The sequence below is a fragment of the Haliaeetus albicilla genome, chromosome 24, assembly GCF_947461875.1.
Source record: "Haliaeetus albicilla chromosome 24, bHalAlb1.1, whole genome shotgun sequence".
Lineage (NCBI taxonomy): Eukaryota > Metazoa > Chordata > Aves > Accipitriformes > Accipitridae > Haliaeetus > Haliaeetus albicilla.
The window spans coordinates 21,527,721-21,553,923 of NC_091506.1; the positions used below are offsets into that span (position 1 = coordinate 21,527,721).

Below are 26,203 nucleotides of genomic sequence, written 5' to 3' on the forward strand. Positions count from 1 at the left end.
ACTCTAGTTTTTTAGTACTTCTCCTTTTTACAGTATTAAGAATTTTTAAAAAAGTATATCACATGGTTTGGACAGTATTCATCCTTCTTGGTTATTTTAATTTTTACATATATAATGCTTAAATCTACAGAGAAAATTCCTGCACATACTGGTCCATTTTCTCTTCTTTGAGTAAAAAAAGTATAGAGTGAAAATTTTTGCAATTTAATTTAAAAATATGTATTTTCCTCTGTTTGCCTATTGTGAATGGAGTTGAAACGGAACATTTGATATGGATATAATATTCTAGCAAAGTTCATTTTTTTATCTTAATAAAATTTGTGTCTTTACAATCATCATTGTTCTAAAGGAGTAGTCCAATGGGTAGAACACAGGAGAATAACATAAAACAAATGAAGCCTTCAGGTAATATATGAATTCCTAACATTTTAATTTGGAAAGACTACTTGGATCTTCTTGCCAGGTCCTCTCTTTTCACATCAAAAGGGGCAATGAGAAGAATGAAGTTTAGTAAGTGTTATGGTAAAAATGGAAGCATTATAATTTCCTAATCTAATTTTAAAAGTTGAAGAACATCTTTAAGTTATGCCCACAGTTTTATATTTCTTCCTTCTTAACTTGTCTTATTAGTCAATTCTTTTCCAGTGAAATAATTCTGAAAATTCCTTTTGTAATCCAAATTCAGTATTAGGTCAATACTAGCTTTTGGGGTCATATTTTTAAGCCTTAATAATACAGCTGTACTTTGACCTAGAAACCTATTCTGATTTGATAGTTGTAACAACTATTTTTTTAACATCTGTCTGCAGTTTGGTTTACATGCAAGTATTTACTTACAATTCAAATATTATTATTACACAAATAATACAAAGACTTGGAAGAAACATTTGAAAACATTTTACCAGGATCAGTGGAAGTTGTTATTGGAGGAAGATATTGGATCAGTCTCTTCTAGTAGAAGATTGTATAGTATGTAGCTGTGTTGTGACTAGCAAAAGGTCTTTCACTGAGCTCTTGAGAAACAGTGCATTCAAAAAGACTGAGTTCCTATTTGCAAATCACAGTTCAAAGGCTTTCTCTCATATGTTGTCAAAGGGTTTTCATTCTCCGAGGAGTCAATGGAGTTGTTCCTAGTTAATTATTCAAAAGTAACCCCTTTGGGCTGTCCTTTTAATTGTTTTCCAGGTGCCATAAACTGCAGATTTCAGCAAGAAATAAATATAGATACAGCACAGTAGGAAGTTTTATAAGCCAGCAGCTTCTGCAAAGGATTGTCAAGAACAATCTGCAAGGAGACTGGTTTTGGCATATAGATTTTGAGCTGAAACAGTACAGGAAAGGAAGTGCTACTTGCCAGCTCTCACCACCATATGCTTTATTATAATGTAATGTACAAAGAATATGGAGATAGCAGCTGCTCTAGGGGGAGGTGGCCACTTGTTAGATTTTGAAACCTTTCTGAAATATCTGTTCATTTTCTTTTCACTGGTATTTTTTCCCCTTGCTTACGTATTTGCATTCAAAAGATGTTCACTAAAATAAATCTATTTTTAGACCACAGTAAGAAGAGGAGAGTGTGATCTACTTATTGTTGAAATAAAAATAATTTTAGAAGGACTATAATATTTAGTTTTATATGTTGTGAAGTATGGGCAGATTTTTATTTTCTCAATATCCATTCACATCACAGCGTGATGAAATCATGTATAAATTAACTATTGTCTGGGATTGTATGTCTTTGATGGAAAGAATTTTATGTCTTTCTCATTGGTTTCCAGTATGTGTTTGTTAATGGCTCAATCACATTCACATTTAAGTCAATGTCAAGATTTGCTGACTTCAGTGGCAGAGAGAAACAAAGCATAAGTGAGGATTTAGGTCTAAAATGGAAAGAGTTTGCTATGATATGCACAGACAAATCAGTCTTTCCTAGCATCACTACCCAGGCAGTGAAGTCGATTACTCTGTTGTTTTGAGAAACCTGAAGTTCTTAGCATGTTTCAGGAACTGTGTGCCTGCAATGTCATGAAAATGAACCTTATTTATTTAAAAACCCCTGTATTTTAAAGGGTATTTTTTGACTCCCAACTGATGATTTTCATATCCATTGAATGTAACAATCCTTTCAGATACACATAAGTACAAGCACTTGGGTTTTAAATTAGGGATTCTTAAGTGAATTTGAGAATCCAGAAGGAAGTTACATCACAGTATAATGGGATTACAGCAGGGCAAGTTGTTATAGCATACAATAAAATTAATATGGCCTATTAGCATTTTTGCTGAGTGTGAGTGTTTTACATTGACCCTAGTGTAGTGCTAAAATGTCATAGCAACACAGATGTGACCCATATAACTCAGTAAAAATGATAGTTCATATAGAAGAAAGGTGTTACAATTCCTTTTGGAAGGATAAATCTCTTTGAGACAGAGATTTTTAGATTATTATGTATTGCTCACCATAGAAGCATCTCTCTGAAAAAGAAATTACATTAATCTATCTGTCACCAGGTATATATTTTCCTGGTGATAGAAAGATAATTCTTATGGAAAAAATCCATGTTTGTTTGCTTACTTCAGTTCTAGACCAGTCTATTATTATCTATCTGACCTTCATTTTTTAAACCAGCTGCAATTTTGGTGGTTATCTGGAATACTTACTTATTTACTAATGTTTACTTAAAGGTCCCCTTTTCCCTTTTTGTGGCTGTACTTGTTGCAAGAATTCAAATCTAAGTAGGATTACTGATTTGCAACTTTAATCATTCCCTACATTACTTCTCATCCCACTGAGGGGCAATGTAGGGGATTCCATCTACTTAGGAATCCCACTTCCAAAGTAGACTGGATTTTAAAGTCTATAGTGAAATTAAACATGGATTCTGAACATAGTCCTGCAGTCCTAATTCTGCAAAATGTGAGGCAAAAGTTTAAGTCACATTGAAAATGATGACTTACAGTCTTGTCTTGAGTCAAATCAAAATCTGTTTTTCATGCAGATTAAAGTTGTGAAAAGACTTCTTTCTGTTCCCATAAGTATATTTCAGCCCTAGCTTAAGCAACACTTTTCTAATTCTATTGAGTACAAGAAAATTTAAGTTATCAACAGTCTATAGTTCACACATTGGTCACTTGAAGTCAGTCTGGAGTCTTGACAACAGAGGAACTTTTTGTTTGGGGTGTATTACACCTCCAAGAAAGTTTGTAAATGAAATGTATGTTTGTTCATATTTTGAATGGGAAGGTAAAGCCTTCCTTGGTCGTAGAAGGACTGAGAATTGTCAGGAGTTGCAAAATGTTTAGCCTACTCCATTTTTTCTAACATATAAAGCATTTATTGTCTGAAGCAGCAGACTAAAGTATGGTAATTCTAGAAACAGGTACTTTTAGATGTAGAACTATTATTTTATAGATTGTTGGAAATACCATTTTCACTGAGATTTGCTGTTATGATTAGATGCAGATTTATTTTCACGTAAAAAATGCCTGGTAGAAAAAAAAGGACAGATCTTTCTTTAAGTCACCATTATAACCATGCAAGTCCGCAAAACAATATAATTCTAAGCAAGTGAGAAAAGGAAATACTCTGTTTGTGACAAATTAGAATTATTTTTGAGCCTAAAGAAAGTTACTTCATTTTAATGATGTATTGCCTAACCATCACAAGCTATTCAGCTGCCAATGGCTAATTTAAAAGAAAAGAAATGCAAGAGTCCAAATGTAGATATTTGTCTAGAGAAATTTTCCTCATTGTGAGAATCGCTGCTTCAAGTCTGTTAAAGCCCTATGGATTTTTTGCTAGCTTTTAAAAATCAAAATTTAAAAATCAGAAGACATATGATTGCACAGTTAGAGTTTCATATCTTAAACTGTACGCTGTTATTAATTGTTCAGAAGGCATTGTGTACTGCTTATCATTAAAGAAATTAATATCTAATTTTTTTCTCCTATTCAGCCACCAGAAAAAGAGGGTGGCCTGCCTCGCCAGGTAGGCAATAAGACGGAGTGTGGCCTCTTGGGATTTGTCCTGGATTTGAAGCAGGATTATGAGCCTGTTCGGAACCTCATTCCTGAGGAGAAACTCTATAAAGTTTACACGTTCAACTCTGTCAGAAAGTCAATGAGTACTGTCATTAAAATGCCAGATGGTAGTTTCCGAATGTACAGCAAAGGAGCTTCTGAAATTGTTCTGAAGAAGTAAGTTCGATTGATTAGTTGCTGTGTTTTTCCAAAATGCAAAACATTCTGACACTAATAAGACATACATGGGAATTTTGGTGTTTGGAAATTGCTACTTATAGTAGAAATACTTAGTATGCAGTAGACACACTTTAGTAGTATAAGCTGTTATTGTTCTTTTCTAATTTTTTTTTTAAGTGCTCACTCTTGCAAAAATCTTTGGCTTATTTTTCTTATCACTAGCTAGCCAAAGAATTGGGTCTGCATTTGATAGTTTACGAACGGATTCTTTACATTCAACCCATTTGGAAAATAAGGATTTTTCAATTTCATTGTAAGTTGTCAGCTCATTAACTACATGGGTACTGAGGAAATAAGGGAGGAAGGGCTCTTGGTGTCTCTGTAATAAGTTACAAACAAATTCTCTGATCTTTCAGTAGTAAATCTTGTTTAATCTAGAAATTTACAGTAGAAATTTAAAACGTGCCATCAAAAAAGCAAAGTGTTGAATGAAATGAGCTGATACAGGGAAATACTTTTCAGCAGTCATGCAAATACACAATCAAATCTTTTTTTTCTTTTTCATTTTCTTAAATAAAAAAGGTGTTCCAGGATCCTTAATGCAGCTGGTGAACCTCGTATCTTCAGACCACGTGACCGAGATGAAATGGTGAAGAAAGTAATTGAACCTATGGCCTGTGATGGACTGAGAACTATCTGTGTTGCTTTCCGAGACTTTAACAGCAGCCCAGAGCCTGACTGGGACAATGAAAATGACATATTATCTGACCTGACCTGCATTTGTGTTGTTGGCATTGAAGACCCAGTAAGGCCAGAGGTATATCAAATTCTTATGTTATAAGGCATTTCTCAGAGAACTGAACATAAATTGAACTACTGATTTCTTGCAGTTTTTATCTTTTTTTCTCTTAATTAGCTCTGTCAAAGAAGATGGACGTGAGCTTTAGAAATAGACTTTACTTGATAAAAGTCAGATAATTAACTTGATAAAGATCAACTATTAATCAACCAATATTTAAATAAAGCAAAATAGGGCTTTTTGAACTCAGGATTGAGATGACTTAACCTTCTCTCAAGGAGTAGTATCAAGGAGTAGTATACAGGAGGACTGATCAGCAGTTTTATTATGCTTGCAGATATTAAAGAATTTTTCTTTAGGTAATATGGTGATATGCAACTCTGAAAGTAGATAAAAGATGTGCAGTGATTGTAATTGCCATGATTATAACTGCAATGTGCTCGCTTTCCACAGAAATTGCATACAGTCTTGGAGTTTCGTGTTTTACTGTAACAGTTGCCACTTTACTAATTGTCTTAAGATGTAACTGGTGGCTACTCAGGAAAACTGTTTTTAATGTTGTGTTTGGACAAGGAAAACTTTGCTATGAAAAGGCTGCAGATTTCATGGATACTATATGTAAATGGCTTGTAAAAATATGACTAAAATTTCAACTCAACTAAACTGAGAAAATCAGTACTGGGTTCGCCCACTGGAAGCAGGTGCCTGTTACTACACTTGTAAATTGTATTACTACAGTAATACAAAGGGCAGATTAAGAGGCAGAAACTTTGTTTCTGACCTATGTATATGGTGCTCGATAATTAATCTTGATAGTGGAGAATTAATTCCATTTTACCGTTTAGAAACAGTGACAGAAGGCAAGTCCCAAAGTTGGAAGTGCTGAGCATAAAATGCAGGCATTTTGGATGTCTTTTTCTCGCTGACTCAGCCTTGAGTGCGTGGCCATGGCTGCTGGGTAGGCAGAGCTGCAGCCGCGCGGTGTGATGTGAGAGCACCTGCCCCAGCACCTCCTGCAAATGGGGGGAGCGATTCATGCTCTCCTGTTTTGCTCCAAGAAATGCACTCTTTGATTCTGCTGTTATTTCAGTAGATGATTAATGGCTGTGGTTTGCTTTGGATTAAGGTCATTGAAAGATAACTCAAATTCCTCTTATACAAAAAGAGTGGGTTCTTATGGTGCAAAAAGTAAGTAGTTTGGTACCAATCTTTTTCTTTTTTAGTCTTCTGTCTCATTTGGCATTTTTACCGGATCATCTATTTAATCACGTCTAAATACTTGTATTTGATCCACTGAGAATTGGTGGCAATGCTAGACAGGTTAGGAAATTATTTTTTTTAATAAAACATTAAAAGTATAAATTAATCTGATTTATTTCCCCAAGTCCTTTATAGAGTAGGCTTTTACATACTTCTGACTCCTGTAACTTTGGAAACTAGCATGATATAATTACAGGTACAAACTATGTAATAACTAGTAATAACTACAGGTACAAACTATGCTTTGCGTAATAATGGACTTTGTTGGTTTTTTTCCAATATCAAGAAGGTTATAATATAAAGTAAATCATGCTTAGATAAAAAACGTATGATAAACTCCTTATCTCCACAATCATTAGATTAACAGCATTCACTTTATCTGTCATTGGATGGTCTCTTGCTAATCCATCTGTCCCTGCACCTGACATTGCAAGTCTTTAAAAATATTTCAAAACATTCTTAAAATGTTCTGTCTGCAGTGATCCCTTAATGCTCTAGCTCACATATATATATAAACTCGGAAAGTTTTTAACTGTCAGTGACTACTGGAACTGTGAATCAGTCCTCTTTCCCTCCAGAGCTGATTCATGATCCATGTTGTTAGAAGATAGCTTTAAGTCAGGTTATGTGTGATATGACACACTGAGGGAATAGGTAGCAGTGGGATTTGCAGTTATTATTGAAAACAGCTGCAAACTATCCTTTCATGTGATTATTATGGGTGTGTTTTATAAGAAAACTGCTCCCATTTCATAGGGAATAATTTCTTAGGAGCTTGAGGTAAAAATGAATAGTGTTGCTAAAAATAAAGAGGTCAAGTCTGACTTCTATGTAAAGGATCAAAGAAGATGAAGGCAGGAAAACATTTTATTTCTAGATAATTATTTGAATAATGAATTTCTTGTGGTTTAACACCAGAATATGCAGTAACACTTCTTACTTCATTGCAAGACACACAATAAAATGTCTATCATTTCAGAATTTTACCAAATGTTGGACAAATCTCCAATTCTCTTTGGGACTTTGTTTTTTGTTTTGGTTTTTTTTCCCCTCCTTGTCCCTTTTGGCTGTTTTAGAGTGGTAATAACATCATGAGAACATTTAAAACAATGTTTATATTATTACTACTCCACACATTGGTAAAAAGCAGTAGCAGTACCTTGGGGGGGGGGGGGGTGTGGGAAGAGAACCAAAAAACCCCAAGCCAGAAGAAAAACATAAATTTCAGAAAAACTGTCTAGGTATGAAATATCTGACTTAGTTGGAATATCATAATATACACATGTTACAATGGTGAAATCACCATGGTAGATGCAAATAGTAAGATGTTAGGCTGTTATAAGGGACCTTACTATTTTGCCAGAATTAAGCCCACTTATTATATAGAGTCACCACTGGAGTTTATAAATTTTCAATGTGCTTTCTGTAGGGAAGAAAGAGCATTAAAAAATTAGAAATCTTGCTACAACTGCTGTTTCATTAATAGTCTCAGTATTCATGGATATCAGAATTTATTCTGACAGAAATGATGGAATAGGTCATTCCAATGAAACAATCCAATGTCACCACCCTGGCAGCCCTTAGTTTCCCTTAAATTACATTCCCATTTTTTCCTGGGGAAGGTTCAGTTTTTCCTTTCCCCTAAGATAATTGTTGGAGTTAACACATGCAAAATGGTAGCCTCCTTGTTTCCACAGAGCTCCTGTGGCACATTGCTCATATGCATCCTTGGAGTGTTTAAGTAAGTGAATACCTGCAGTGTCAGTGGTGTCACGCTAGCATGGTTTCAGAAATAAGAGTGCTGCATCTTTTCTGATCGTATTGCTGGGGGCTTTCTTGCACTTGCATTTCCTTCTGTACATTAAAAGAAGCTATTTGGATGAATTATTCAACAATGATATCCAGCAACTGACCAGCTTTATCTGGAGTGTAACCACTGGACACCCATGACTTCTGCATAATTCCTAGGTTAATCTGACACCACCTTAGTCATTATCAGTGGCTGTTTTTATCAAGTACTGAACTACCTGCTTGATATTTATCTTCTGTGTGTGTGGGGGGGTTTCTTTGATAAATAAACAAGAAGAGAACAAATAGAATGATGTGTTGTTCCTATAGAGATTTCTCTGTCGATTCTGACAGTCTTTCTGGGTTGATTTTAATGAGTCTGTACTGGCTTATACTGATTTGCCGTGTACGCCTACAATCTGTTATATCTGGGAGATGAAGATAAATCACTTCCAAATGTCACCTATTTATTTGTCACCTGATTCTGATAGATATTCCTGCATTGGATAATTTATGCATGCATTAGAAGGTTTTCTCTGCAGAGAGAAAATAAACCAGAAAATCATAAAATATGTACTTATGCTCTGCAAAACTGATGGAAAATATCTGCTTCCACTGCCTACTCAGTCTGCCAACACTCTTTCTTCCTTACAGCAATAAAAAAATATGAACAATATTTTAACTGTAATTACTGTACACAGTATTAAATCAGATACCACCCACCAGCTGTCCAAAAAATGAGAGAAGAGGAAAATAGAATTATTTCTCTAGTTATATGTGAGTTTGAGATGTATTTGAAACTAGGTTGTCCTCCCATGACCTTATTTAATAGGAGTGGCACTTTATGTGAACAGACCGTTTTTTCTGTTTGCGCTGTAATTTATATTTCTCCTTCATGGTTCATACACTGTGCTGGTTTTACAGATAGTCACCTAAATCTGTCATATCCTATGCATGAGGGTCTCCACAGTTAAAGTGGATACTAAGGGCATTCCAAAGTGGCAAATGGGATATAGTCAGGATTATTAATGTGGAAACTGGGTAAATCAGGAGTCATTTGCTTAAGTAATAGATTTAATCTGATTGTATGTCCCCCATAGAAGTCTATTTCATAACGTTAAAAGGCTTCAGGTCCAAATAATGTTTCCAGGATACAACTTCTGTGAAGAATATTCTCAGTTAGTAGAGATGAGGAAATGGGAAGATAAACCTTTGCCCCTTAATTTTTCTCTTGGTTCTGTAATCTGCATTGGCAGAGGGTCATTCTGCAAACAGTACATTCAATGGATGGAGTCTGAGGGTGAAGTGATTTTCTTCGTAGTCATGGGAGAAGTACTAGTCTGATCCTCAATTAGGTGTTAGTTTAGTGTGGCATTTTGGAAAATAGAAGCTTCACGACTGCCTTTAACAAAGATGCAGAAACACGGTGTGAAATGATATTCACTGATTAGAATAATCATTATCTACAATATGGTTTAAGGGTGTATAATTTCAGCCTGATGTGCAGTCCAAGATGTATAGCCTTTCTGGCCCCATGAAACCATTAGAATCCCAGCATTTGCCACACTGGATCAGAGCAGTGGTTGTCCTGTAAAAGGCAATGTCCTGCCCTCGGCAGTGTCACACACTTGTGGCTGTAGAGGAAATTAAAATATCTAGAAACACACAAAATAGTGTAATGTTGTAGATGGTGGCTGTTTTTCTTAATACTTTTGGTACTAATGGATGAGATGAATCCGCTCTAATTGGCATTGAGTTCTACAATACGCTTATATCTATGATAGAGGTTATGATCAGCAAGCTGCACTGAACTGGCAGTAGAATATAGAGAGGCCTTGCTATTGTAGCCAGAAATACCCATTTTGCTACCCCTTCTTAAATAGTTGTTTGGTTTGGGTTGGTTTTTTTTACATTTTTTTTTTAAATTATTTGAAAATTAAAATTCTTTTCATACCATATCCTTTACTTACTAGTTTCTGTAGGAAATCAACAGCTCTATATACATGATTGCTGACATAATTCATCACAGTCAGACAATCCTGTTACTTTACATAAGTATGTCATCTGAAGAAGCTCAGCTGATAATGTAGCAGCAATTTGCAGTCAGTGGTCAAGTATATGTATTTGGGGAATTTATTCAGATATGGTTTATGTATGCATTACATGGATTGAGAGTGTTTGGTAACATTACAGAGCAAGCATCTAGGGCCAGGTCTTTGGAGCTATTTTAACTTGTGAGGTAACCTTCAAATTGCCTGGAGGTTTACTTAGGATCACTGCCTAATATTCAGATGCTTATCTAAGCCATGCTCATCTTCTGGGAATCTTTTTCCTCTCAGACTGTCAGTTGTCTACTTCAAGTACTTCTCTGCTGCCCCCCATATAAGAACCAGTGCAATCTATAATTGCTTTACATCTGTCCTTTGCTGTCTTCTGCAGTAAGGCAGTTCAGTTTCTTGTAGCTCTGTGAAGGGTTTCTGTCTTCATGAGGAATCCTGGAATGCCCTTAGTCTCTTCTAGGTAAAAATGAAATTTAGAGAAGTGGTGGTGTGCTGAAGTATCTAGGCTGTTCTTGAAGTGTTAAACTCCCTTCTTATTCTTGCATGTCAAATAATGGTGTTATTTTTTTCATGAAGAAATAATGCTTTCATAATAACGCAAAAGTGTGATGAGACTGCATTCATTGGTTAGAGTAATATTCATTAATAAATTATCATTGATTATGATATAGTTTAAGGGAATAGAAATTTTTCCCCATCTGAAACTGAGCAATAGATATGTAGCCTTTCTATAGGCACTGACTTCATATACCCAAGTAGCTTGTATTAAAAGAGCTTTATTTAATTAGTAGGAATCAGTTTCCTACCTCTTGCACATTTTAATTACAAAAGTCTTTTTTTTTTTTTTTTTTAAAAATAAGCTGTATATGATGCCAAGTCAGTATATAACCTCTATGTTAATCTCATGGACCCTGTTACACACTGAATTCTCTCTCAGTGGTATGTATACTGTGCAGCAGGAAAAGTTAGTCTCATGCAAAAAGGAGCAACACTAAAATCATACTTCATTTTTACAGTTTTGAAATATGTGAATTATTAATGAAATTTTAAGCTCATATATTTAGGAATTCCACCTGTTGATATGCGTGAATTAGTGTTACAGTGCTAAATTACAGTAACTTTTTAGAGAATCTTATTGAAAGGACAGTTTGGATCAGAAGTTAAATAATTTTCTGTGCAAAATATGTGTATTCTTAGTTTATATTTACATGTATGTTGAGTATGTTAGGTTCAGCATGCTGTACCTTGATGCTAAAAGTCAAAAAAGGTGCAGAGCACTCCTTTTTATTATAAAGTCAGGGGAAGCTTTAGGCAACTGATCTAAAAAATGGTTTGTGTGCTTCTCGATACAAGATTTTTCTTGCCTGTGGTCTAACCTCAATTCCATAATAGCCAGGTAGCTATAATATGCCATAACATGTATGATTTCTCTTTTTGCTTCATGAATTTCTTAGCCTCAAAATATTCTGACTGTAAACACCTGACTTACATTTTATCTCTTATCTAGGAATTTTTTTTCCTGTTATATTGCTTTTGTAGGTCCCAGAAGCCATAAGAAAGTGCCAGCGAGCTGGAATTACAGTCCGCATGGTCACTGGAGACAATATCAACACAGCACGTGCCATTGCCATAAAATGTGGAATCATTCATCCGGGAGAAGACTTTCTTTGCCTTGAAGGGAAAGAGTTTAACAGAAGGATCCGAAATGAGAAGGGAGAGGTAATTCATATACTAAATCCATACATATTATGAATACGTTATTAAAAAATAGCAATAACAGTGAAATGTTGTTTCTCCTGCACTGATGTGTACCTCATATCAGTAAAGACTACTTGGAGATATTGCTACTTCTTTCTACTGCTAGCACTTTACAATGCAAAATACCAGTGAAAATGCAGTCTATTCATGATGCAGAGCCACTATCAGTTTACTGCTAGCCTAATTCAGTAGTTTTTAGAACCACAGTACTAGTCTACAGGAAATCAAAACCAAGCACATTAAAAGCAGGTTTGTTAGCAAAGAGGAGAAGGAACGCAATAGCAGTTTGCAGGTCTGTCTCATAAAAATGCAATCTGTACTGAGAACCAGCTCCTCTCATTATTTTATACCACTTTATCTAATGTACTGCTATATCCACTCACTCTAATGATTTGCATAACTTAATCTATTCTTCAGAAGATTTTTAACTCCTCATAAAAGATGGAACTAACACACAGGCTATTGAAGTCAGCTTTAAAAAAGTAAACTCTATGCTGTGTCTTTGAGTCCATCATTAATGAATGGACACAGTCGTTTACTCCTTGCTTTGATTGATGGAATCCTGGGAAGGTTAGTACATGCAACGGATTTGTCCTTGTTGCTATTGGTATGCAGAGAAAATTCTGCCATTATTGGTGCCAAAATGAAGAACTTGGATTCAAATGTGCAATAGAACAACACACTTTTACTTGTAAATGTTTGATCAGCTTTGAGAAACTCCACTATCCTATATCTAGAGTCATGATTCTGAGTGGAATTATCCATAAAGATGATAAGAAAGCCTGATTAGATACTGTGGCAAAATTTACCTACATTAGCCAACAGCTGAGCTTTGGTAGTAGAAAACTGCCTTTTTTGACCTTGCCTTCATTTGCAGTATTGATGACTGTTGCAATTTTTCTGTGCTTTTGGAGAAAAGTTGCAGATCCGAGTAGTGAAGTGAATCATCTGACACAGGGATGCGAATATATTTTGCATTTTGCTAATCACAGATTAACAGCTTTACTGTTTTGGGTTTTTTTGTGTTCTGCCCGGCCCCCAGATTGAGCAAGAGCGGATTGACAAAATCTGGCCAAAGCTTCGAGTGCTTGCTCGCTCATCTCCCACGGACAAACACACTTTGGTAAAAGGTGCGTGCAGACTACCTTCACGCGCGTGTGTTATTAATGTCAAAAGTTACTGAATTATGTTCGGCACATTGTCTGTGTTGTAAAAATTTTACTGTTACAAATATATGAGTTGTTATCTTTACTTGCACATCAATACATAATGCAAGGAAGTTTTCTCAGTAACCCAGTCTCTTGCATTTGCATTTTACCTGAGCCTTCAAATGGAAAATAATAGGAAACTAGTTGGCAGGAGTAACAGAAATACCAATAAGATGTCTGGCAAGTAGATGTAGGCAAAGTCATATTTGCCTTGTGACTTTTCATTGGACTAGAATGAGGCTTTAGCTGGGAAAGGAAAATGCATGTTTGCTGGACAGAAAGAAAATATTGTCCAGAAATAGGCTGTTCTTCATATAAACAAGAGGGGGCATAGATTTTTTAGTCTTTACCTATACCTTTTTATGAAGAAAACAAGAACAAGTTCACTTAGAGTAAATCAAGTCACTCAAGTGCATCTGTTCTCCCACAATTATTTTTGAATATTCCAAGATAAACTTTGCATGTTGCGATAGCAGTTATTGGAGATCATGTAAGTAGGAGCTGCCGTCTGTAGCATTACATGAATGGAGATGTATTTTAAGCCATTCCGTTCTCCTATAGGCTCACTAATTGTATGATTTGCATTGGCTTCCTTTAGAATTCTGGCTGTATTTTTAGAGTCTGTTTTTGTCCTATAAAAACCTCACCATACAAATTATATTCTCTTACCGTACTGTCTGCAGATGGAATGCTCTATAGAAGAGGGATTTGTTTGCAGTTTTCTTTATAAAGCCTTTTTCGTATCTGTAACTCGCAGTTCCTGATGACCTGAAATCTTGTTCTGTTGACTTTGAAGCTCACACTTAAAAGACAGCTGATGAAATCAGAAGATTTCTGATCAGGAGTAGCATCATTTCTGGCCATGATAAGATGGGGGGCCGGCGCAAGCAGAAGCCCCGCTGGCAGATGGCTGTGTTTGCTGGCTTCCTGATGAAGAAAGAACTGGATTATTTTGCTAAGGCCCTAGAAAGTCCGGAGAGACTCTTAGCAATTCTTGGAGGAGCTAAAGTTCAGGATACGATCCAGATGATCAGTTACATGTTTTCAGCTGGTTGAGTACTTAAATAATAATTCACATTTAGGTAGGAGATCCTTTTGGAATGGCAAGGGCTTACTGATATGACTCCACACACGACTGATTACAAAGCTTTTGAGCGGTATGTAATTTTGAAATGCCTAAATGACTTTAGAGCAAAAGTTCCATTGTGAATTTGAAGATTGGATCAGTTGGGTCCTTTGGGATTAGGACCAGTGCATGTGAAGAGCTCTGGAAGCATGGATCATTCAGTAGAACTAAGATACCTTGTAAGCTCTGGCACGGTGCATGAGATGGGGCAGCTGGAGACATAGTGCTGTTACTCACCCTCTCCAGCCATTGTTTAGACCAGTGGTATCCAAAGTGGGGTGCACACACGTCAGGGACAATCCACTGGGATGCAGGAAGAAAATATTTTTTACCATTATTTAATAGGAGAATATTTAAAAAACACTGTTTATTTCATCTCCATCTCATCCTTTTCTAATGTATGTTTTATAAGGCACATAATATAGTAGTACATATGTATAATTTATAAATAATATACATATTTTGTGTGTGTGTGTGCTCAAAAAGATTATACTGATAGGTGTTCATGATTGAAAAGGTTTGGAGACCGCTGGTTTGCACAATATAATTATTAGCTCCATAGGTCAGTATTAAAACAGCACAAAGTTACCTGAAGTCTCCTCACTTCCCTAGTGTATATAAAATACTGTCTTATAGCTCTTAGAGGACATGACTTGTACAGCCTAATAGTTTATTTGTTTCAGAAACACACAACAATTTGTGTTTCATTAAGTGGATTAAATAAGTCCCTTGGGAGTACTCATTTGAATCATTCAGGATTTTCCCTTAAGAGAAAAATGAAACCTTTGCCAGACAAAATGAAATCAATACAGAGCTGAAAAAAAAAAAAGCAGCAAATTAGTGATGTTTTATAGTATATGCACTTTGACAATCCGAAAGATATTTACTACTTCTGAATGCCTTATGCAACTAATACAATTAATGTTTTAAAGCTGTCACAAGGTCAAATCATAGAGCAATTAAGTATCTAACGAGGTTCAAGAGCAAGTCTGTGGAAAATCATGATGGAATTTTTTGGTTGGTAATACTCGAAGGGCCATTAAAAGTTACAAGAAACTATTTAAATGTTCACTAGTTTTGGGCCTCTTGTTAAAATGTTATGTTTTTCTCAGACACTTGAGGGATCAAGAGGATTTTCTCTTCTTTGATGTATTTTATCTGCTCTAGGGTAAAAACACACATCACAAAATAAACTTTTTTTATATTTAATTTTTAATGACATACAGCTGCTGGAGGGAATATTTTTTCTCCTTAACAGAGCACAATCCCACCCAGCAAAAGGATCATTTTTATTTTGCATTTTTGTTTTTACTACTGCTAAGGGACTAGAGAAAGGCATAGTTCAGCATTTCAGGCTGGGCAGATAGTTTCTCTCAAATTTTTATGGCTTTGAAGTAGAGGTAGATTGAAAAAAAGATGTCAAAATAGTTTATCATCACAAAGGGTTTCAGTGAAACAAAATGTTAGATATCTCAATCCAACTGAAATACAATTTCTTATGGATTTTATGACATCCGTTGGTATAATTTCATATTTTTTACCTTAGTTCAAAATACAACAAGTAAACATGCATATCATTTATACTGATGTGTCCTTATAATACTATTGCTGAAATACTTCAATATTGTAATATTGTTTTTTAAAATACTATGGGAAGCAACTGTTTAGTACTGATGGGAAATATCTTCTTATTAGAAGGTATAGTGAAGATCAAATAAATATTCAGTTTACCAGTTAAAGCAGCTGTGCTTTCCAATACGTTTAAATTAGGCTGGAATTATTTTTCTGTGATATTAAAAACAACTATTCTATTCACATGTAAGGCTGATTTATTAACAAGCAGAAAGGGAACTTTAAAGAAGAAAATATTTTTAGTAATTGCCCTTAATTACTAAAATATTTCAAATATTATTGCATGGGACAGTATTATAGTTGTGACCTTGTTAATGTGGACATGCCATGAGACTAGGTAGAATAATACAAATATAGAAAACTGTATTAATTGAAAATCTGATATTAAATATCAGCATGTTGCAAATTGCAAGTGGTTTTGATTTCCATTTGAGAGAAAATTTTAATATTTATTTTTATTCAAATTCATATGAAGAAATATTCAGAAAGTTGACCTGTTCCACAATGTAAAAAGTCAGCTCAACCAACCCTTCCCTGAAGCGAAGAACATAAAAATAGTTTAAAGGAAGCAGGAGGTATACTGCATTTGAATCTAGAGTTTTGGATTCTGTAAATACCATTTAGGTCTCTGCAGCCTGTGTTCAGTGTAACTTTGTGAGAGGCACTGATGCCTTCAAGGTTCCCCTGTAGTGTTTCAGTCTTATAATATAAAGCACATTGGTGGTGCACACTTAGTACAGAAATCCATGCGTTTTAGCCATGTTCTTTTCTGCCATTCTAATATCATGAACTTTGTGGAGCACTATTCACTTAACAATTACCAATGCTGTCTCTAATGTTATATATAACACTTTTATGTTAACCTTTAAAGCTCTATTCCTGCATGTACTTAAGCATGTAACTAAAGTGAATTTAAATTTTCTCTTTCAGACAGACTTTCTAAATTCTTGTTAAATTAACAGGGAGCTTCAAAAAGTTTGGAAATATTAAAAACTAATCTGAACAGAACATGCCTATGAAAATATATTACTGCATCTGTCTATGTTTAGCTTGTCAAAGAAATATAAATATGTGTAAGCATATGGGATGATCAGCTTTACTGCATTGGTAACACCTGAATTGGTGTGCATCTTTGAAATGCTCTACTGTAGCTAAGTTTTTCCTGTCTGCCTGTTTTGAGTTAATCAGTTGAGACAGAAAGAAATATCTAAACCAGGAATGTTTTTCACCCAGAACCAAGGGTTTCTTACTGATGCGACTCTAAGGATGATAATGCAACTAAGAAGTGTTTAAATGAAGCGGCATTTGTTCTGCAATAAAGGGAGAACCTGAGGCTATACTTGATGTTTTTGATCTGAGCCATGGGTACAGATAGCTCCTTGTAAAAGAAATGGAAGACACATTGTTGGTTAATATTCCTTATATTATTATCCTGAGTGGATTTGATTTAATGCTTCCTTAACATTAGATGGGAGGAAGGTGGGAAATACAAGGTGTATTTCACTTTCAGCTGTGTATGCAGTGCTGGTACCTTTTATAGCAAGCTTGTGCATATAGTGCCCCTCTTGATAGCTACACAGAGTTGTTTTAAATGTGATTTTTTCCCTCATCAGAAACAAGCTCCTTGCTCAGAAAAAGTTACAGCTTATGCAAGCTACATGACTCCTCCCCAAATTCTTGCAGCATCAGCAGAATCTGCGTGGGGGACACACTGTAATGTTATCTCTAGGTATATTCCTGTGTCTGTTGAATAAAATTCTTTTTGACAGAGGAAGGTCATGGCCAAACAGCTTAAGATGAAGAAGCAGACCAATGAAACAGCAGAGGCTGTTTTGGGAGGAAGCTTTGCTGAGTTTTAGGAATTTTTAAATTTTTAAGTTTTTATTAAAATACTGTATGTAAGCACTCAACTGGAGTAAAGCAGTTTATTTTGAAGAAATTTCCTGGCTGTTAGGGATGACTAATTAATACTGAAGCTTTGTGTTAGCTGTTTTGAACGAGTGGAAAGGCCAGTAAATGTTAAAGAAATGGGCATTCTCTTAATTGGCAGTCTGTCGGGTCATGCCTTTATTTACATTTTTCACTGATCACTGAAGCAGTTGTTCTCCACAGCTCAAGAGTTCAGAGGGGGAACCCTTTCTAAGCATCCCTTTTCTGTTTGGTGTCCTTACACTGTAAAATCTATACAGATGTATTACTCGATACTGAAGAAAATTCTCGAGGTGAAACCTTACTGCAACTATTAACAGAAAAAGAAAGAAAAAAAAAAGTAAAAGTAAATGTGGTTAGGAAGGAGGAAAGTGCTGCAAAGAAGAAAATTCAGAAACGTGAGGAATGGGGAAGGAGGAATAGATTAAAAAGAGCATGCAGAAGTCAGGGAGCATAAGTATAGCTATGATAAATCCTCTGAATCCCAAATAATCACTACTGCTCCATTTTAGAAATTTGTCTGACGTACAAATGAAAGTTCTGCAAAGATCTTCTCTCTTCCTGTGAATAGCACTGAAGTCCATCCACATACTGTTGTGCCGTGCATTGATGTATTTCTGATGACACTAGCAGTGGTCACTGCGATGAAGGTGTGTGGCTGAGATGCTGGTGGTAACCAAGACCATTTTATCTCTATCTTTCCGTGACTGCTGATTCTGTGCTCTAGAGGGTGTTGGGCTTATCCCGGCTGCATAGTTTGCTTTTAGGGATAAAAATGACTACTAAACCTTCCGAATGACTACTAAACCTTGTGAATTACTTAGCTGCATCCAGCAATTGGCTGATGCAGGGCAGTTGGTAGTATAGTCATTGACACTAGAGCACTATTTATACCTATTAGGAGGTCTTTTGTTAGAACCTCTTCAACTTGATTTGGGTTGTGCTCCCATTTGGAACCCACTTGTGATAGGATGCTACCTACCTGGTTGGAGCAGTTAATATCATGATGTGTCAAAGATTTTAATGACTTTTTTCAGAAGCTTAAACTATTAATTTAACATCAAAGGTTGTGATAATAATAAGAAAGGAAGACCAAGATAAATGCTTTTAACAGTAATGGCAGCTGATGGTCCTGTTTATTTAGTAACACCAAAGGCAAATCACCCCAACAAATTGAAAGCTCTCATTATAAGATCTTATCAGAATAATGTGTCATTTATCTGAGCTCATACTGCCAACGGAAAGTGAATAGGTTTTTTTCTGATTTTAATAAGACTGAAAAATACAGGACACTAACTGCATCCATACTGCATTGCAATCTTCTGCGTGCCTGATAAGCCTGAACCTTGCCAAGAGGCAGCTATTGCTCAGTAATCGGCAATTTCCTATTTCTGGTTAGTTATCTGATATGTGAGTTATTTTTTTCCAGAGTAGAATGAAAGCTTTTCACACTGGGTAGGTTTTGATGATTTGTTTTAGAGGTTATGATTTTGTGCAAAATGCGTTAGTGAAAGGAATTTTGTCATTTTTTCCCACTAAGTCGTTAATATGGAGAGGTGTTCTTGTATCGTACACAACAATCTTGTATTCTGGACTCATATTCAAATGGACTCTGACATGGAAATAAAAACATGAGTGGTGAATGATCCCCATCCTATTAAAAACCAGGGCAGCTTCTGTAACCTCAGAAAAATTCTTGATTCTTTTCCTTACTTTCCCCATCTGCATAAGTGGAAAATACTTCCCTGCAGGCTAGTTGCGTGAAACTTGATTCACCAAGTGAAAAGTCCTTTCTTTTCTCAAAAGATCTCAAAATGAAAGTAGAAATTATTTTATTATGTCTATTTATTAAAATGTTTGGCTCCAGAATTTAAAGAATTATTTTATATCTTCTCAATCATTGTTTGGCAGAACTGAACATGTATGTTAAAATGCTAATTTGGCTCCAGCTAAATATAATTCATCAATGGCATTTGTTATCTTTAGGTTAAACTGATTGCCAGAAGGCATAGCAGTAAAGCAGATATTCCAGTTCAGTCCCAGTTTAGGACAGCTTTAAGCATGAACTTAAGTCTTCAGCAAATCCTTTCCATTGATGTTTAATCAGAGAGCTGGGCTGAAATGGGTTTACTGTGACACATAATTTTAAGTAGTAGAAATCTTCCAAAAGAACATAATGAGCTGATCTCATTCCCTTTGAAGTGTATGCAAGTTTTGGTGATGTTTTGATGATGCAGGATCAGAACTTTCGTTGTAAATTCTACTAGTGATGTCTAGTAGCGTATATTAGTCATGACACTGCTTTCATCATTATTTTCCTTAAAAATCACCTCTATTAATCTCTGTAAGACTTGTGTGGTATTATGTAGTCTACATTACACAGAGCCTGCTATTTTTCAGAGGGAATTTTTATCTTGCTAATTATTTTATATATATGTATGTATACACTCACATATACATTTTTTGCAGGTATTATTGACAGCACACAGGTGGAACAGAGGCAGGTTGTAGCTGTGACTGGTGATGGAACCAACGATGGACCAGCACTTAAAAAAGCTGATGTTGGCTTTGCAATGGTATAATCTTGAGCATATTTATTGATGTTTGTGTCATTATAAATTTGCTGTAAGAGGTTTTTCATTCATTAAATGTTGAGAAAGTTGCTTAGTTATCACTTCTCAATGAAGCAATATATTGGAGAGGATGAGTTATGTTGTTTTAGAATCCTTTAATTTACTATGTTAGATTCACTGGTATTGCTATCTTTGATACTTCTTCAATATTTTATATAAGGTAATTATTGGCTATGTGCAGAATCTGGTGCCAACACAGAAAAATGAACTCTGTGTTCTTCACAACAGCGGAGTACTATTTTGCTTTGGTAAAATCCATCACTAATTGTAAAGATGTCTTCCCAACCTACTCTGACTCTGAAGACATTAATATACTAGACTATATATTACGATATGTAATAGCTATTTTTGTTAGCAATTCTGTTCATGTTTATTAATAAAATGTCATCAATGATAGGAATAACTCAGAAGATCAGTAGTCATTAAGCTGTTAATTTAAAACACTCAAAACTATCATCACATGAATGCCACTGCTCTCTATCAATTCCCTTTTCTGCACCCTTATTCACTTTCAAAAATAGGCCAAACTAGATAACTTCCTAGCAAATATAAAATGCAGAATATACTCAGCTGTCACTGTTACTATGTGCTGGGAAGTCTCTGTATAACTGTGGACTTTGAATGAGTATGAAGATTTGTATTCTAACTGTCACTGTACTTTTTAGTAGGTAATTTTATTCACAATTAATTTTTCCAGGGTATTGCTGGAACAGATGTTGCGAAGGAAGCCTCGGATATCATCCTAACAGATGACAATTTCAGTAGCATTGTGAAGGCTGTAATGTGGGGACGTAACGTCTACGATAGTATCTCCAAGTTCCTGCAGTTCCAGCTCACTGTTAACATTGTGGCTGTGATTGTGGCTTTCACTGGTGCATGTATTACCCAGGTAAGGTTAACTTCAGATGTTGCTTAAAGTGTGGGGCCAAATCCTACCAAGCTATGTTTTCTTTTAAGTAACGGTGGCTTACATTTGATTCTTGCTTTGTACAACAGAAAGTATGCTTTCTGAAATTCTTTCGAGCATCAAAAGTGTATTTAGGATCAAGCTGCTAAATGTTAAATAGCTGCTGACATAAGGAAGTGTATTAATCCATCTTCTCCTGAAAGTAAATTGCTTTTAGGAGCTGCTAATTTTTGTGCTGCCTCTATACAGCTCCCTGGTTTTGATTACATATTATTGTCATGACTGAGCCTGTGATGGTAGGACAGAAAATGTCAGGGATTGGGAGAAGAAAGAGGTTATGTGACTTTGCCTTTTACTCTCAGAATATTTCCCTATTAAATATGTATTTCTTGATGGATTATGGAACGGTATTATTATTTTCAAGAGAGCAGTACTGGCACACAGAAGTAATCCCAGCAGGGGAGCTTTTTGACTGATAAAATTATTTTGTTGCTTTCAGGCAGTTCCTTTTAATTTCAGATGCAAATGACAAACCAATTAAATGACACATACAGTTGGACTTCGATCTCTTTTTCTCCCTCTACATTAATCCCTCACTGCAATCCTGGTGTACATGCAACATGTCTAGGTCTTTCACAAAAATCATATGTGAAAGCAAACCACATTTTTTCCCTTCAAATTACTACTTTTTGATGAATAAACTTAAGTCGTCTTTTCCCTAGAAAGAAAACAGGATGTATTTAGCACAGTATGAGGTTTTTGTCCATTAGAAAATAGCAAAACATGCAGTTTTTAGAGTTGTCACCCTCTAAAATAATGTATATTTCCAATGCTGCAGACAGGTGCTGTTACAAAATGCCTCCTTTGATTGAGACGCACTATGGGAAAGCTGATGCTTCCCTGTCTTGTGCATCATTCGGGTGCACATACCTGTTTCAGCAGGTAAATTTCACCTCCTGCACACCTGAGCAAAACAATGAATAAGTCATTAGCTCTGCTCCAGGGTAAACTTACATTGTAATCATGGAATTGATACTTGAAAGAAGAAACCCAGGTACCTTTACAAAACCATGAGGTCAAACTTCTAAGCCTTGACTGACATTTAGAGGCCTTTTTTGTGCTGCGTATGAGGAGTCTGCAAGCTCCCAGCTTCTGCCAGCACCATGCAACAGCTGGGTAGATACAACTGTCATCATTTACCTCCTCTGAGCTAAGCAAGCAATAGGCTAGTGCTAGGGCTGGGATTCTCAGAGAAATCAGAAATGGCTGTTTTTGAAGCAAGTGGAAGTGATCTTAACAAATGAAATAACTATTTTATTCTGTGCAAAGGAAACACTGAAACCTCAATTCACTTGTTTTCCAAGAAGTAAAAATTGCAAGCTGCTAAGTGCTAGATCCCTACCCTACTGCCCCCAGGTCTTGGTGATGCCTTGTTGTCATGACTGAGCCTGTGCTATGGGACAAAATTACTGATATTGAGGCAGAAGTTGGATAACTTTTCCTTTTTCCTTGGGAATTATTTTCAAGCATGTTTAGCTGTAAAGTGATTGTTGCTGGTAACAGAAGGTGTATGAATAAGGACTAAAAGTCTAGAAGGTCAGTTCTCCTGGATTTTTATCAGTGGTAAAAAACCATACAGAAAAAAGTGCTAACAGCAATGTGGTAAGAACACCGTAACTGGAACTGAGGCAGGTGCTTCCTTTTAAGACCCTGTTTTATAAACATTCAATCACTGCCTACTAACATTTAGTTAAGGTGAATTTTTTTTTTTGTTAGTGTCCAGCATTTTTTTCAATTGCATTGTGAAAGCATCAGAAATATATTCTATTTGTTAACTAAGGAATTTCTGTTATTCTTGAAGAGGTTAAACATTACTGAATCAGTGTAAAGACTATTTTAAATCAAGTCTAAGTGCATGTGTAGTGTGTAATCAGTGCAAGCATATTCCCCTTTCTAATTCTGGAGCTTTCTTCATCCTTTGAATCATTCGATTGGCTTCTAGAAGGATTTGGATCAGGCCCAATGCATTTATATTGCCCCAGTGGTCTGTAAGGCCATCGCTGAGCCTGACAAGTCTATTGTCACCGTTTACAGATTTTAATGTATACTTCCTAGAATTCCTGTAATTCTGTCCAAATAGATTCTTATGCAAGTCCTTAATTTGGCAGTAAAAATGCAAATCCAAAGGAGATGTCTGAAAGGAGCTAAAATTGAAATTGTAGCAAAAAGGCAGCAGTTATTTCCATTCTAGTTCTGTTGACACTCAACAACCTGACTGCTGATAATCTCAAGTAGCTCTCAGTTCTGTCTCATTCAAGAAGGATCTTGCCTTACAAATGAACGTTATTATAGAATCACAGAATCATAGAATCATTTAGGTTGGAAAACACCTTCAAGATCATCAAGTCCAATTGTCAGCCATGCCCACTAAACCATGTCCTGAAGTGCCTTGTCTACGGGCTTTTTGAATACCTCCAGAGATGGTGACTCAACCACTTCCCTGGGCAGCCTGTTCCAATGTCTGACAACCCTCTCAGTAAAGAAATTTTTCCTAATATCTAACCTAAATCTCCCTTGCTGCAACTTGAGGCTATTTTCTCTCATCCTATCTCCAGCCACCTGACAGAAGAGACCAGCACCCACCTCACTACAACCTCCTTTCAGGTAGTTGTAGAGAGCGATAAGGTCTCCCCTCAGCCTCCTTTTCTCCAGACTAAACAGCCCCAGCTCCCTCAGCCGCTCCTTGTAAGACTTGTGCTCCAGGCCCCTCACCAGCTTGGTTGCCCTTCTCTGGACACGCTCCAGCATCTCCATGTCTTTCCTGTAGTGAGGGGCCCAAAACTGAACACAGGACTCGAGGTGCAGCCTCACCAGTGCCGAGTACAGGGGAACAATCACCTCCCTGCTCCTGCTGGCCACACTGTTTCTGATACAGGCTAGGGTGCTGTTGGCCACCTTGGCCACCTGGGCACACTGCTGGCTCATATTCAGCCGGCTGTCGGCCAACACCCCCAGGTCTTTTTCTGCTGGGCAGCTCTCCAGCCACTCTTCCCCAAGCTTGCAGGGTTACATGGGGTTGTTGTGACCCAAGTGCAGGACCCAGGACTTGGCCTTGTTGAACCTCATACAATTGGCCTTGGCCCATCGATCCAGCATGTCCAGATCCCTCCTACCTTCCTACCCTCAAGCAGATCAACACTCCCGCCCAACTTGGTGTTGTCTGCACACTTACTGAGGGTGTACTCGATCACCTCATCCAGATCATTGATAAAGGTATTAAACAGAACTGGCCCCAGTACGGTGCCCTGGGGAACACCACTTGTGACCTGCTGCCAATTGGATTTAACTCCATTCACCACAACCCTTTGGGCTCGTCCATCCAGCTGTTTTTTTACCCAGAGAAGAGTACACTTATCCAAGCAATGAGCTGCCAGCTTCTCGAGGAGTATGCCATGAGAGACAGTGTCAAAGGCCTTGCTGAGGTCGAGGTAGATAACATCCACAGCCTTTCCCTCATCCACTAGGCAGGTCACCTGGTCATAGAAGGAGATCAGGATGGTCAAGCAGGACCTGCCTTTCATAAACCCATGCTAACTCGGCCTGATCCCCTGCTTGTCCTGCACATGCCATGTAAGCGCACTCAAGATGAACTGTTCCATAATCTTTCCCAGCACTGAGGTCAGGCTGACAGGCCCATAGTTCCCCAGATCCTCCCTCTGACCCTTCTTGTAAATGGGAGTCACACTGGCAAGCCTCCAGCCATCTGGGACCTCCCTTGTTGACCAGGAGTGCTGATAAGTGATGGAGAGTGGCTTGGCAAGCACCTCCACCAGCTCCCTTAGTACTCTTGAATGAATCCTGTCAGGTCCCATAGATTTGTGAGTGTCCAGACAGCGTATTAGGTCACTAACTATTTCCTCCTGGATTAAGGGGGATATATTCTGCTCTTTGTCCTTGCCTTCCAGCTCAGGGGGCTGAGTACCCTGAGGATAACTGGTCTCCCTATTAAAGACTGAGGCAAAGAAGGCATTAAGTACCTCGGCCTTTTCCTCATCTTTGGTGGCAATGTTCCCTTCTGTATCCATTAAAGAACAGATATTCTTCTTGGCTCTCTTTTTATTGTTAACATGTTTGTAAAAACGTTTTTTGTTGTCTCTTACGACAGTGGCCAGATTGAGTTCTAGCTGAGCTTTTGCCTTTCTAATTTCCTCTCTGCATGACCTAACAAGATCCGTGTATTCCTCCCAAGTTGTCTGCCCTTTCTTTCAGAGATGATAAAGTCTCCTTTTTTTCTTGAGTCCTACCAAAAGCTCCCTGTTCAGCCAGGCCGGTCGTCTTCCTTGGCGGTTTGTCTTGTGGCACGTGGGAATAGCCTGGTGCTGAGCCATTAAGATTTCCTTCTTAAAGAATGTCCATCCCTCCTGGACCCCTTTGCCCTTCAGGACTGTCTCCCATTATGTTAGGCTTTGACTTAAAGACTCTAGCCAGTGAAAGGGCATTATGTTTGTTTGGCTCATAAACTTTACTAAAAATTACACCTGAGAACATACTGTACTCCCTGTTTGCTGTGAAAATAGCTCTATGAAAATAGCACAAAATGCATGAATATACCAAAAAATCTTGTGTACAACAGGCTAGGTGCACACACATAGATCTAAGTCTGCAAAACTGTACACAGGTCTTAAATCACTATTTTGACTGAAACATATAAGTTCTTAACAAACAAATGAAGCTAAAATTTATAGTTTCCAAAAGGTAGCACAGCTTTCTGTGACCTTCAAAATAAATATAAAGAAGGTCCACATTGGACTGAATTTTACTTTGCTTTTAGGTAGTCAGTTTGGCTTTCTTTGACACACAGAATATAATTTTAGTCCACAATTAATAATCAGGTTAATGAATA

The 26,203-nt window shown here is 36.8% G+C and overlaps 1 protein-coding gene across 22 annotated transcripts in view; it reads left to right on the forward strand.

Annotated features, from left to right (window-relative positions):
* Positions 1-26,203, forward strand: part of ATP2B2 (ATPase plasma membrane Ca2+ transporting 2) — a 440,214-nt gene that overhangs the window by 376,098 nt on the left and 37,913 nt on the right. For all 22 annotated transcript variants that reach the window (XR_011322006.1, XM_069769735.1, XM_069769737.1 and 19 more), the window contains 6 exons: positions 3,956-4,197; positions 4,783-5,017; positions 11,647-11,826; positions 12,908-12,995; positions 20,230-20,336; positions 21,091-21,282. Coding sequence is in view for 21 of the 22 variants with exons in the window: in XM_069769735.1 (XP_069625836.1) it covers positions 3,956-4,197; positions 4,783-5,017; positions 11,647-11,826; positions 12,908-12,995; positions 20,230-20,336; positions 21,091-21,282 (1,044 nt within the window). In the remaining variant the exon portion in view is untranslated. The remainder of the gene's footprint in view (positions 1-3,955; positions 4,198-4,782; positions 5,018-11,646; positions 11,827-12,907; positions 12,996-20,229; positions 20,337-21,090; positions 21,283-26,203) is intronic.